This window comes from Lepidochelys kempii, chromosome 24, assembly GCF_965140265.1.
Source record: "Lepidochelys kempii isolate rLepKem1 chromosome 24, rLepKem1.hap2, whole genome shotgun sequence".
Classification (NCBI taxonomy): domain Eukaryota; kingdom Metazoa; phylum Chordata; order Testudines; family Cheloniidae; genus Lepidochelys; species Lepidochelys kempii.
Window position 1 is genome coordinate 18,522,577 of NC_133279.1, and position 13,840 is coordinate 18,536,416.

General features: G+C 63.4%; 1 protein-coding gene across 6 annotated transcripts in view; it reads right to left on the reverse strand.

Annotated features, from left to right (window-relative positions):
- Nucleotides 1-358: 358 nt before the first annotated feature.
- Nucleotides 359-13,840, reverse strand: part of BCAM (basal cell adhesion molecule (Lutheran blood group)) — a 34,789-nt gene continuing 21,307 nt past the window's right edge. For 2 of the 6 annotated variants that reach the window (XM_073322466.1, XM_073322472.1), the window contains 11 exons: nt 9,053-9,177; nt 8,713-8,869; nt 8,011-8,126; nt 7,473-7,614; nt 6,319-6,446; nt 5,041-5,179; nt 4,804-4,842; nt 4,630-4,650; nt 2,775-2,922; nt 2,400-2,514; nt 359-2,044 (listed from right to left, as the gene is read on the reverse strand). In XM_073322466.1, the coding sequence (XP_073178567.1) occupies nt 2,039-2,044; nt 2,400-2,514; nt 2,775-2,922; nt 4,630-4,650; nt 4,804-4,842; nt 5,041-5,179; nt 6,319-6,446; nt 7,473-7,614; nt 8,011-8,126; nt 8,713-8,869; nt 9,053-9,177 (1,136 nt within the window). In that variant the 3' untranslated portion in view covers nt 359-2,038. Of the gene's footprint in view, nt 2,045-2,399; nt 2,515-2,774; nt 2,923-3,777; nt 3,843-4,629; nt 4,651-4,803; nt 4,843-5,040; nt 5,180-6,318; nt 6,447-7,472; nt 7,615-8,010; nt 8,127-8,712; nt 8,870-9,052; nt 9,178-13,840 lie in introns of those variants that run through there. The other 4 variants (XM_073322468.1, XM_073322467.1, XM_073322469.1 and 1 more) reach the window with 4 other exon arrangements.

Consider the following 13,840-nt stretch of genomic DNA (forward strand, 5'->3'; position numbering starts at 1 on the left):
GCGCCCGCCTCGCCCCGTTCCCACTCCCCTGGCGCTGGTTTTAAGGGCCTTGCTTTTCACCATCTCTGCAACTGCAAACAAACCCCCAGCGCCAATGAGGCCCAGAGCCTAAAATCCCCCACCCCATTTGCCCTCCCTGAGAAATCCCCAAGGGACTTGCCCCACCCAGGAGCAGCTTCCCAGCAGGAGCTGGGCGAAGGGGGAGGGGGGCAGAGGCATCCTCTGTTTACACAACCCCCCCAGCATCCCGCCCTGCAGGCAGGGAGTTCAAAGGGGCCCAGGGCCAGGCCAGGGGGGCAGGAAATGCCTCTCGGAGCAGCAGAGGACCCGCTGTACAGACCGGGAGCCAGGTGGGGGAGACGTTACAATCTTTAATACTTAGCCTCAGTGTAAAGTAGAAGGGGGGGCAGCAGGCAACAGGCAGAATAATGGGGGGGACCCCCACTGGAGCTGAAGGGGGGGGTGACCAGATGTCCTGATATTCAGGGCTTCATCTTACCTATGACCCCCTCCCCCCAGCTAGCTGGTTCCCCTATGTGGGGGGCTTGTGGACTAGACTGACCAGCCACTGGGGATGGGGGGGAAATTCACCCCGGCTGGAGCCCCCTCCCCCAAGGCTCTTCCCAAGGGGGTGGTGGCCCATGCCGGGGGAGGGTTGCTCGGGGGTTGCTGCCCCCTGCTGGCTGGCTGGCTGGGAAAAGGGGGGCCTAGGGTCCTAGCCCCATCCCCTTCTGGTGGAGCTGGGGGATGCCAATGAGACGGGGGACAAGGGTGCTGGGAATGATGGGGCCTCATCAGGCCTGGAATGATGGTGGGGATGGATAATTCTGGTGGGGGGTGGGGACCGTGCTCCCTCCCCCCGCCCCTCCGTGGTGGCCCCTGAGCTGGGGGGCAGGAGAGAGCCATAAATAGCCCCATTTGGGCTCAAGGGGGGGAGGGGTCAGCACTTGGCGAAGGACTGCAGCTCCCCAGGGTGGGAGGATGGGGCATGGCCCCTGTGGCTGGAGCAGGGGCCCAGGTCTTTCACTGGGGGAGGGCCCCAGGCTCTTGGCACCTCGGAGCAGGAAGGTGGAGGTCTGGGGGATCCCATGGAGGGGTTAGTAGAGCTGCCAGAACAGGGCTCCTGTGGGGGGCCTGCCCCATCTCAGGGATCCCCCAGGTTCCCCCCCGCATCTCAGCTCCAGTACCCCCAACAGACATTGCAGTAAAATAAACACCCACATCCCAAGCCAGTGTCACGACTAGAGAAGGCCCCGGGGATGGGGGCACAGATAGGAATAGACCCCTTGGGGGGGCAGCAGAACCATCCCCAAAATGCTGGGAAACAAACAGGTCTCGTAAAAAAACATTCACAACGAGAGACAAATACAGTACCGGGCGGGGGGCCACCTGGTCATACAGCCCAGTGGGGGGGGGGGAACAGGCTGTAGGTGTTGGGGGACACAGGGAAGGGCAGAGGGGGGGAGGGGTGTGTGTTCTGGGGGTACCAATGCTGGAGGTGGTGGAGGGAAGGTGATGGGGGGCTGCTACCATGAGCAGTTAGACCCTGAGGGGCATGTGCTGTGGGTAAGGGGGGACCCTGGCGCTAGGGCAGGATAGATCCTGAGGTTACCAGAGCTGGGGGGCTGCTGGGGGTGTAGTGGATGTGGGTCAGGGGGGTGCTGTGGGAGGGTTGGGCATGGATGGAACATGCCCACCTGGCCCTGACCCCCATAACTGGGGACAGGTGGGGGTCTCCCCTTTCTCCAGATGCTGAGGGGAGCAGGGAATCCATGGGGATGGAACTCATAGGGGGACAGTGTGTGCTGGGGGGCTGGGGAGTCCATGGGGGGCTCAAGGGGAGCCCCCCGGGCATCTGAAAAAGTCTCTTGATATAAACGAGGCATTGACACAAAAAGAACTGGGGGTGAAGGAGTAAATGCTCCCCCAGCTCCCTGGGGGGGAAACGGAGGACAAAGCCCATCTTCTCCCGGCCGCAGTCCCAGCCTCCTCTGCCTCTGGGGGGGTTCCCGGTTCAGCCGTCCGCTGGGGGCAGGGCTCAGCACTGGGAGGGGTGTGGGGAGGGTAGAATCACACACTGACCCCATGTCCCCAATCCATCCCCCACCAGCAGCCTCCACCCCACCCCAGCGGGTGACAACCCAGGGTCCAAGCAGCAGCTGCTGCCCCACTCTCCTTCTCCCCCCTCCCGCCATGACTCCCTGGCTTAGAGGACAGTGTCCCCCCAACTCTGCCAGGGTCTCAACCCCCACCCCCCAAGGGAGGGTCTCCCCCATCCTCCCCTCCATCTCCAAAGCCACAGCCCCCTCACTTCAGGCCTCCCGTTCCCTCCTGCTGCCCACCCAGGGCCCTCCACCCGTCTCATCTCATGCTGCCCCCAGCAGCGCCCCATGGCTCACCTCGTGGCCCCCATCGCCCCCGCCCCCACTTGGGCTCAGCAGCCCCGTCTGCTCGTTCCGTTTGTCCGTCTTCATCTCCACAGCCGGGTCCTCCGCGCCGCCCTCCTTGGGTGTCCTGCGGGATGGAGGGAGGAGTGAGCGCCATGGGGAGCAGACAGACAGACGGGGGACAAGGGAAACAGAGGGGGTGGGCGTGGGGGGCTCACACAGGGATTTCTGCCACCTGGCCCAGGCAGGGAGAGGGGGAGGGGGAGGGGGAGGGGGTTCTTGACAATCTCTCCCCCGCCTCAGGGCAGGTGTCCCCGGTGCTGCATTCAGTCAAGGGGGGAGGGGTGTTCTGGTTGGGGGGGGCTGTGGGAATTGGGGGTCACTCACAGTGATCTCTTCTCCCCCGCCCCGCAGGACAGATGTCCCCGGCGCTGCATGCAGTAGAAGAAGCCGACGATGAGCAGGAGCAGCAGGACACAGACCACGACAGCCACAACCGCAGCACCGCTGCCTCCCTGGGGCTCAGAGCCCCCCACTGCGGGGAGAGAGGGGTGGTGAGCACGGACGTCTGGGTCCCCTACGTTCCCCCCCAAACCACTGCTGCTCCCTGGGGCTCAGAGCCCCCCACTGCGGGGAGAGAGGGGTGGTGAGCACGGACGTCTGGGTCCCCTACGTTCCCCCCCAAACCACTGCTGCTCCCTGGGGCTCAGAGCCCCTGACTGCGGGGAGAGAGGGGTGGTGAGCACGGACGTCTGGGTCCCCTACATTCCCCCCCAAACCACTGCTGCTCCCTGGGGCTCAGAGCCCCCCACTGCGGGGAGAGAGGGGTGGTGAGCACAGACATCTGGGTCCCCTACGTTCCCCCCCAAACCACTGCTGCTCCCTGGGGCTCAAAGCCCCCCACTGCGGGGAGAGAGGGGTGGTGAGCACGGACGTCTGGGTCCCCTACGTTCCCCCCCAAACCACTGCTGCTCCCTGGGGCTCAGAGCCCCTGACTGCGGGGAGAGAGGGGTGGTGAGCACAGACATCTGGGTCCCCTACGTTCCCCCCCAAACCACTGCTGCTCCCTGGGGCTCAGAGCCCCCCACTGCGGGGAGAGAGGGGTGGTGAGCACGGACGTCTGGGTTCCCTACGTTCCCCCCCAAACCACTGCTGCTCCCTGGGGCTCAGAGCCCCTGACTGCGGGGAGAGAGGGGTGGTGAGCACGGACGTCTGGGTCCCCTACGTTCCCCCCCAAACCACTGCTGCTCCCTGGGGCTCAGAGCCCCCCACTGCGGGGAGAGAGGGGTGGTGAGCACGGACGTCTGGGTCCCCTATGTTCCCCCCCAAACCACTGCTGCTCCCTGGGGCTCAAAGCCCCTGACTGCGGGGAGAGAGGGGTGGTGAGCACGGACGTCTGGGTCCCCTACGTTCCCCCCCAAACCACTGCTGCTCCCTGGGGCTCAGAGCCCCCCACTGCGGGGAGAGAGGGGTGGTGAGCACGGACATCTGGGTCCCCTACGTTCCCCCCCAAACCACTGCTGCTCCCTGGGGCTCAGAGCCCCCCACTGTGGGAAAGCGGGTGAGCCTGGACACCTGGGTCCCTGCGATGGGGTATCTAACTCCAAACTGGCAATGACAGGGGAGCCTAATTAGCCCATTCTGACATCAGGAAGGAGACTTGTGACTACGGATCAGACCCAGCTGGGGAGAAGCAGGCCAAGGAGGTTCCTATAGCAGGAAGGTCTGAAGGCAGTGAGCAGGGGGCTGAAGGGTCCAGGCAGCCCCATGTGCGGCTGACCCCGAGAGAGGCCAGGAGAGCGCAGGCTGCGACGGACGCTGGGACCGGGCCAAGGTAGGAGCCGCAGGGGGATCTGACAGGCTGTGGCTGGAACACAAGCGCCGAGAGGGCCTGGGGCTCCTGACCACGGGCGTGAGGACGGTGGAAGCCTCGGGAATAAAGGGACGGAAGCTGATGATCCCAGATCGGGGTCACAGACTTGGTCCTCGGGCCCCACAACTTTGGGGTTTTGTTTGGACTCTGTTCCTGGGGAAGGAGCAAGGCGCCAAGTGCCCCGGCTGGAGGGGGGTGGCGGAGACGGAACAGGACACCCAGTGCACACCATGGACTAAACCATCTAGAGCCCCCTATGCATTCTCTCCCCCCCCCCGCAGGGCTCAGAGACCCCCACGCCCACCTGGGCAGTTCTGGGCTTGGCACCCAATAGGGTTAATCCCCCACCCGCATCCCGCCAACACCCACCTGTCCGGAGCACGGGGTCCCCTGGCAGCATGAACAAGAGGGAGAAGGAGGTTAGTGGGGGCACGACCCCCAGAGCCCCCTGGGGCTCCAGCACTGGTGCCAGTCACTGCCTGGGGGGCACAGCTGCTCTAGGCATCACCCCCCCACCCAGCCCCATGGGAAAGGGGCACTCACCTGCTGGGGGGGAAGAGGAGGGGGTAGCTGCTGGGGGTTCTGCCACGGGAGGGAAAGACAGACACACAGGTCAGTGCCCAGATGGAGAGATGCCCCCCCACCTCCCAATTACCTCCTGCTCTGTTTCCCTACTACCCCTTCCCGACCCCACCCTGACCATCCCTGTCCCCCCAGCTACCTGCCCCCACTCACCTCCCCAGGTCTCCCCCTGCAGCCCCGATCCCACCCCCCACTCACCGATCTCCAGGATGAAGTGCTGCGTGGCCTCCCCAAACCGGTTCCTGGCCCGGCACCAGATCCCAGACTTGGCCAGTGCCGCCGTCACCTCCACCATCACCTCGCTCGTCACTCGGCTCCCCGTGCTGCTCACCACCGGCTGAGTGGGGACACGAGGGGTAAGGGACCCTCTCCCAGCTCTGGACGTGGCCCTGTGGGGACCCTGCAACTCTGGGGACCCTGCCACTCTGGGGGTGTCTGTGCTGCTCGCTGGCACCGGGCTTGTGGACTCGCTATTTCAACGTCCCGAGCGTCCAGCTGCCCAGCCCTTCTGCCTCGGGGCTGCAGTGTAAGCTGCGTCCACACTACAGGGTTTGGACCCTCACAGCCTGCGACGGGGGCTCTCTCCCACTCTCAGGACCTGGGTCCCAAGCACTCGCTGACCCGAGTCAGACCAGGTTGTGTGGAGAGAAGCAGGGACTTGGGCTCAAACCTGAGTCACAGCCCGGGCTGCGAGCTGTGTAGACACACCTCCTGGGGGCAGGTACACATCCCAGCACCATGGGGCCCAGATCCTCCCTGCTGCCCCCCAGCTCTATGCGCCTCCCGCAACTGCTCTGCCCCCCAAGTGCCCCTCCCCTTTGGGGCTGTTCCTGCCCTGCCGCCCTGTCTGGCTGTTCGGGGGGGGAGGTGTCAAGGGCAATCACACTGGGACGGAGCAGCAAATCGAGTCCCAGCCTCCAGCACGTATGGCCGGGGGGACTTGAACCGTGCTGCCTCCCAGCACAGGGGGTGTCACCCCACACGTGCCCTCTGCACAAGGGCTCACACTGCAAAATGTTTTCCCCCGCAGCCGCCAGGCCGAGACCCACTTCACAAGGGCTCTGCAGAGCCAGCGGGGCGTGGGGGAGCTGCCCTGCTGCAGTGAGAGCCGGGTCCTGGGGGTGCGGGGGAAGATCATGACCCCCGTGTGGCCACCCAGTGCTGCCCCCCCGGTTCCCAGGCCCAGTTCAGTCACGAATGCCTGACTCCTCTGAAGCTGCCGACCATGCAGCTGTCACTGGAGCAGCTGGGCCTTGGGGGGAGAGAGGAGCTCCCTGCCAGGGGGGGGAGCAGCCCAGGCTGGGGGCGGAAGTGCAGTGGAGGCATGCGAGAGGGGGCTTCTCTACAGGGATTTCCCCATCCTGTGCCCCCACCCCCTCCCCACCACCCTGAGACACACCTCTGCCCTCCCTAGATACCAGCCCCCCTGAACCTCCCCCCACCGCTGCACCAGGTCCCCTCCCCCTGCCCCCTCACCTTCACCCCCGGCAGACTCCAGCTGAGCTCCGGCTCAGGGTGCCCCAGAGCAGAGCAGGTCAGCTGGATGCGCTGCCCCTCGGCCAGGAGCTGGTGCCGGGTCGGGCGCTCCTCCATCTCCGGCTTCCCTGGGGGAAGGGTAAAAGTCAGAGACGTAGACACCCCCTGGGCCCCATGTCGACTCTGCCTCCTCAGCTCCCTGCACCCAGGGACCCCCAGCTGGCCCCAGAGACACGCCCCCAGCTCCCCTGCCACTGCTCCTCCCTGGGTACCAGTCCCCAGCTGCCCTGGCATGGACCCCCTCCCATGCTGCCACGAGGTGTCCCCCTACCTCAGCTCCTGACCCCAGGGAGCCCCACCCTGCATCCCCAGGTTCCCGGACACCAAGCCCCCACCCTGACCCTCTTCCTGGGCATCACTGGCCCCTGCCCCAGAAAGGGACACCCCAGGACCCTGCGCCCCCTGAGCCTGGAACACTCCCCGTCACGGCACCCGGCCACTCCGGGACTCCCCAGGCACAGCCCCCTGTGGTATGGTTCTGAGCCAGAGCCTGTCCACCACCTCTGCCCTGCCACCCCCTGTGGGGATACAGGACAACCAGCTTCGTCTGGCCCAGCAGGGCAGGCCGGAGGCAAGGAAGGGCTAGAACTGACGGGTCTGAATGGATGAGTCTGCACCCACAATGCTCCATGGCTGGACATGGAGACTCGGGGTCCACACGGAGGCAGCGGAGATGCTGGAGCGCGTGTCTGGAGGGCGGATTCTCGGTCTGACGCTCCTGCCCACACGGGCTCTGCCAACGCTCGACGGTACCAGGCGAGCCTCCATGTGTGCTCTGATGCTCTCACCCCCTGGGCCCCATCCCATCCGTCAGGGGTGTGAAAAATCCAGCTCCTTCGCGCACGGCTTTGCTGGCAAAGGCCCCCATCCTCTGGTGTAGACACAGCATCGCTAACGTCCTTGCGGGAGGTGGTGCGGCTCTGCCGTCAGCCTTACGCTGCACCCACCCTGGGGGCTCTGCCCCGAGAGAGACGCGGGGCTAGCTGCTCTGCTGGAGACGCGGCCTTGGGAATTCGACATTGATCTGCCACCCCATGCCCTGTCCCAGCTGGGGGGCACGCCCCACGTCTGTGCACCGGGAGGGAGCTCCGTACCTTCCACGGTAACCTGGATGGTCTGGTCCCGCTGCAGCCCCGGGACGCTGGGCACAGAGGCCTCGCAGGTGTAAGTGCCGGCCATGTGGTACGAGACCGAGTGCAGGGTGTGGGTGTCACCATGAGCCACTCGCTCCTTGCCCTGCAATGAGAGAGGACGCCGGGGCACTGTGCTGCAAGGAGCAGGGTGGGGGCTCAGTAGGGGGTGCTCTGCCCTGGCCGTCAGCGCTGGCCCCAATGCCCCCACGTGGTACTGGGGGGGCTATGCTGCAGGGCGTGGGATGGGGGTTCAGTAGGAGCAGGTTCCCCAGAATCAGCTATTACCCAGATGTCCTCGAAAAATCACGGTTTGTGAGATTTCTGCCTCATTTCACCCCAGAGCGGCTGCATCTTAGTGCCAAGCGAGGGATCCCTATATAAACAGCCCCTGCACCCCACCCCAGAGGTGGCTGCATCTAAGCGCTGGGGGAGGGTCCTTGTATAAACAGGCCCCCCTGCAGGGCCTGCCGATACCTAGTCAAGCCCCGGTGGATCTCACCTTCCTCCACACCAGTTTGGGGGGCTGGGAGCCCTGGCCGGAGCAGGTGAGTGTGACATCTCCACCCAGGGGTACTGTCACTCGTCTGCCTGGGTGCAGGGTCAGGGGGTCCAGGTCTGTTGTGGGGGGAGAGAGGGGCAGGGATGGGCTAAGCTGTAATGCAGAAGGTTCCTCAAAACATACCCCCTCCCTTCCCGGTGTGAGCATCCCAAGCCAGCTCCCTGAGGCATTTATGCCACCCCTCCCCTCTCCACCCTGGGGCACTCCCCCCCACCCTCCCCCAACACGTCCTGGGGCACTCATGCCACCCCTCCCCCACTTCAATTGTATCTCCCAGCAGCCCCGGGGCACTCACAGTTGATGGGGGGGAGGAGGGGGGGGAATGGCGTATCTCCCAGCAGCCCCTGGGGCACTCACAGTGGATGTGTGTGTAGGGGTGATGGCATATTTCCCAGCAGCCTCTGGGGCACACACATTTGATGGGGGGGGGGGAATGGTGTATCTCCCAGCAGCCCCGGGGCACTCACAGTTGATGGGGGGGAGAAGGGGGGGAATGGCGTATCTCCCAGCAGCCCCTGGGGCACTCACAGTGGATGTGTGTGAGGGGGGGTGATGGCATATTTCCCAGCAGCCTCTGGGGCACGCACATTTGACTGGGGGGGGGGAAATGGCGTATCTCCCAGCAGCCCCTGGGGCACTCACAGTTGACGTGGATGATCACCTCCTTCTCCAGCTGCACCTCGGGCGGGCTGTCGAAGTCCAGCACCTGGCACCGGTAGGTCCCGCTGTTGGCCCTGGAAACGCTGGGCAGGGTCAGGACCCCGTCCTGCTTGGTGGCCAGTTCCACGGCCTGGGAGGCCTGGGGGGATGGGGAGGTGTTCAGGGCAGCCCAGTATCCCTCCCCGGGCTCAGCCCCACGGCGCCCGGACACCTCCTCCACCCCCCCAGGGCTCAGGTGCCCGGGGAAACCCGGGATGTCCCACCCCTGGGGCCTGGGCTGCCCGGTATCCCCCCATCCCAAGCCGGGTATCCACACCAATACCTGCACTCGGTAGAAGATGTACTCCGGCTCAGGCTGCCCATCCCCCTGGCACCGCAGCCTCACGTCGTCCCCCTCCTTGATCACCACGGGAGACTCCAGCGTGAACTCCACGTTCTCCGTGAAATCTGGGGGTGGGGTCAAAGGTCATGAGTTAACACCCCTACCCCAGCATGGGGGGAGGTTACGGAGCAGCACCAGGAGTGCGAGTGTGTGACTGGGGGTCTCTGTGCATGCAGTTGCCTAGTTCACACACCCCAAGGCCAGAAGGGGCCACTGTGACCATCTGGTCTGGCCCCCAGCATAGTGCGGGCCAGAGACCTGCCCCAAATCATTCCTGTGACGAAGTGGGACTGTTTCTTAATGTTTTCTTTGAATACTGTGTGGGTGCCTCAGTTTCCCCATGCAGTTCTTAAGTATTTAGGTGGTGGGATAAGGGGGTGTGATTGTTGCAGAGCCTTAGTGGGCCAGTGTGATGCTTTCTGCACAGAGAATGGCCGACACCCTGTCTCCTGGCAACTGATGGCTTGGGCCCCTCCTCTGCAAAGGTGCCAAGTGAAGGGGCTGGAGAACAAAGAGATCAGGTGGCCTCCTGGCCCGGGAAAGAGACAAAGGCCAGAGGAGGGGCTGGAGAGTTTCAGTTTAGAACTGGGAGGGAAAAGGGGGGAAGCCCAGAACCAGAGTCTGGGCTCCCTGCCCCCCAAGATGGACCTGACTGAGGGGTCCTGTTTTCTGTACCTACAAGCTCTGTCAGACCATGTTCCTGTCGTCTAATAAACCTTCTGTTTTCCTGGCTGGCTGAGAGTCACGTCTGACTGCGAAGTTGGGGGGCAGGACCCTCTGGCTTCCCCAGGACCCCGCCTGGGCGGACTCGGTGTGGGAAGCGCATGGTGGGGCAGAGGATGCTGAATGCTCCAAGGTCAAACCCAGGAAGGTGGAAGCTGCGTGAGCTTCTTGTCCTGGAGACAAGCTGCTCCCAGAGAGGAGTACTTTGGAGCAGTTCCAGAGCATTGCCCAGTGACTCTGTGACAACTGGTGGCAGCGGTGGAATCGACTGCACCCCGTGGACCGAGTGTCCAGCCAGGGCCGGCTCTAGGCACCCACAAACCAAGCACGTGCTTGGGGCAGCTCTTTTCAAGGGGTGGCACTCTGGTCCCCCCCACCCCTCCCTTTTTTTTTTTGGTTTTGGCAGCACTCCGCTTGGGGAGGCAAAAAAACCTACAGCTGAAGAGCAGAGTGATGGCCTGTCACCATCTCCTTAAGAAGGACGTTGTAACCCTGTGCAGAAAGAGAGGGTCGCACATTGGATAGTTCACCAAAGCAGTTAACCATGCAGCTGGAGGAGGATGACCGCTCTAAGGAGCAGATTTCTGACCCCAAATGGGGCTATAGCAGGATCTGGGAGCAGCTGGAGTGGGAGCCAGGCATCCCCGAGAGTCCTGTCCCCAACCAGATGGGGGTCTTCACGATCGTGTTCCCCATCTGGGGATCGGAGATGGATGGGAGATGTCAATGGGGAGACATTCCTGGGGTGGCGAGACCCTGGGACACAGCGAACTGTTGTCAGGCCCCGGATGGTGCAGCCTCACCAGATGCTGAGGGGCCATGTGAGGGTCCCAGGATGAAGCCCCTCGCCCTGCCTATGGCCCAGATCCCTGTGCAGACCCAGGACGGGTGGGGCTGGCTGGTCGTTGGGGTTCTCCAGGATACCAGCTGCGAGACCCTGCTGTGGGGTGACTGTCTCTCTTTGGGACAGGATCCAGGCCCTGCTCCTGTAATGGCCGAGGGTTTGAATTTGAATCCAGGGAACCAATCGGCAGAGAGGGAAATGGTCAGTGATGCATCCGATGAAGTGAGCTGTAGCTCACGAAAGCTCAAATAAATTGGTTAGTCTCTAAGGTGCCACAAGTACTCCTTTTCTTTTTGCGAATACAGACTAACCCAGCTGTTACTCTGAAACCAGTGAAAATACAGATGACCTGGCTGGCAGGGGGGAGGAGCTGCTAGGCTCAGGTTACCTGCCTGCCTGTAACCAGACCTCTGGGGCTGGGTGGGACAGAGAGATTCATAGATACTAACGTCAGAAGGGACCATTATGATCATCTAGTCTGACCTCCTGCACAACGCAGGCCACAGAATCTCACTCACCCACTCCTGTGAAAAACCTCACCTATGTCTGAGCTATTGAAGTCCTCAAATCGTGGTTTAAAGACTTCAAGGAGCAGAGAATCCTCCAGGAAGCGACCTGTGCCCCATGCTACAGAGGAAGGCGAAAAACCCCCAGGGCCTCTTCCAATCTGCCCTGGAGGAAAATTCCTTCCCGACCCCAAATATGGCTATCAGCTAAACCCTGAGCATATGGGCAAGATGTTCCCCGCCCCCTTACACACTGGAGAGGGGGCTCCCCGCCCCCTTACACACCGGAGAGGGGGCTCCCGCTGGCTCTGATGCAGTAAGGAGAGCAGCAAGCTCGCTGTCTGCTCCCACTGGGACAGCAAGGCCAGCGCTGAGCAAGGGAGGAGCTGAGACCCCAGCTGAATGGGGGGACCCACAGGCAGGGCAGGACGGCTGCCCACCAGGTTTGCCATGTCCAGAGGCGCTGCTGGGAAGTGATCCCATGGCAAGGAGGGAGCGACCAGGGACAGGGCTCAGTGGGGCTGTGACCCCAGGCCCAGCCCGCGAGAGGGAGCAGTTCCCACTCCCACCCCCAGCAGCTCAATTCCAGACCGAGCCACAGAAGGATCCCTCCTTGGAGGGGCTGAGGGGACTTGCTGGCCACAGGCTGCAAACCCCTGTGAGGAGGGCTACAGGGACAGATTCCTGTGGGAGAAGTGATTCCTGTACCGGGAAGGGGCTCTCCCAGGGGAAGTAGAACTGCGGGGGATCAGGAGGCCGCTGGGGGTGCCCCAGAAGTGTCGCCGCCGGCTGTCGTACCTGGCCCACGATGTCCCTCTCTCGGGACGCCAGGGGATCCAGGCCCCAGGCAGCACCGTGACTGGCCTGGAGTCTGGGATGCAGCCTGGGAGCACGGCAGGTCCTGTGACCCCAGCCAGAGGGGGGGGGAAGGCTGGGACAAGGGGGAAGCCCCCTTGAGACCCCGCCCAACATAGAGGAACCTTTCCAGAGGGGGGCTCTGGACATAGTGGGGCTCCTCAGCAAGGCGACCTGGGCAGGGAAGAAATACGTCCTGGGGGTGATGGATTTCGCCACCTGCTACCCAGGGGCAGGGGCTCTGTCCTCCACCGAGGCAGGCCCCAGGGCAGAGGCGCTGCTGACCATCTTCAGCAGAGGGGGGTCCCCTGTGGGGTCCTTACGGACCAGGGGTCCAATGTCCTGTCAGCCCTGCTCCAGGGCTGGTGGGAGAAATGGGGGGGGGGTCTAGCCCACCCGGGCCTCTGCAGGTCACCCTCCATCCCACGGGCTGGTGGAGAGAGTTTATGGGGCCCTGGGGATGATGCTGAGGACTTCTATGAATCAGCATCCGCAGGATGGGGACAAGGACCTGCCCCACCCATGGTATGGGGACATGCCCCAGGAATCCACAGGGTTCTTCCCTTTCGAGCTGCTGTGTGGGAGGAGAGTGAGGGGACCCCTGGACCTGGAAAGGGACAGTCGGGAGGAGAACAGGGAAGACCCCCTGGTGGATCTCTCCCCTGAGGTGGGGGCCAATCCTCCCATCAGGTGTCCCCTGTTCAGAGTCACTGGGAAAATAGCCCAGAACCTGGAGAGAGAGGTCAAGGACATGCTGGCTTTAGAGGTGATCCAGCCATTCAACAGCCCATGGGCCTCACCCATGGGGTTGTTCCCCAAGGAAGACGGGTCAATCTGGTTTTGTGGGGACTATCAGAAGCTTAATGCCATCACGGTGTCTGATGCCTACCCTTAGGGCCGCCGGGGGGAGGGGAGGGGCAAGTGGGGCAATTTGCCCTGGGCCCCGCAGGGGCCCCCAGGAGAGTTTTCAGCTGCACTTCAGCAGCGGGTTCTTCAATGCCGCCGAACACACCCGGAGTGAAGGACCCGCCCCCGAAGACCCACTGCCACTTCTTCCACTCCGGGTCTTTGGCGGCAATTCGGTGGCAGGGGTCCTTCCGCTCCATGTCTTCGGCCAAGTGCCCTGAAGATCCAGAGTGGAAGGACCCCCACCACCGAAGATCCCAGGCACCCTGAGTCCTCTGGGTGGCCCTGCCTACCCCATGCCTAAGCCTGATGAGATTCAAGACAAGCCGGGGGGGGGGGGGGGGGGGGCTCATTACCTCTCTACTAGGGATCTCACCAAGGGCGACTGGCAGGTGCCTTTGGACCCAGATGCCAGATTGAAATCTGCCTTCATCAGCCCTTTGGGGATCTCTGAGTTCCTGGTCCTGCCTTTCGACCTCGAGGGGGCATCGGCCGCCCCCAGCGCCGGGTGGATAGGCTACTGAGGGGGATGGAGAACTTGGCCCTGGCGTCCACTGATGACATGTGTGTCTTTAGCCAGACCTGGGAAGAACACGTGTTCCAGGTGAAGAGGGGGCTGGGTCACCCCAAGGAGGCAGGACTGACGGTAACAGCTGGAAGGCGTAAGGTGGGGATGGCAGAGGTGTTGTACCTGGGCCACAAGGTGGGGAGCGGCTGCCCAAGCCCAGAGCCGGCCAAAGCCAAGGTCAAGATGGGGGCTCTTAACCAAGAGAGGCACGGGCCGCATAAACTTTCCCACATGCAGCCTGCGAGTGCCATCAAGCACATCCGACCTAAGGGAGAGCGTGAAACTGGAAGGCCCTGGTGTAACTCCCACCAAGGAATGGGAGAGAT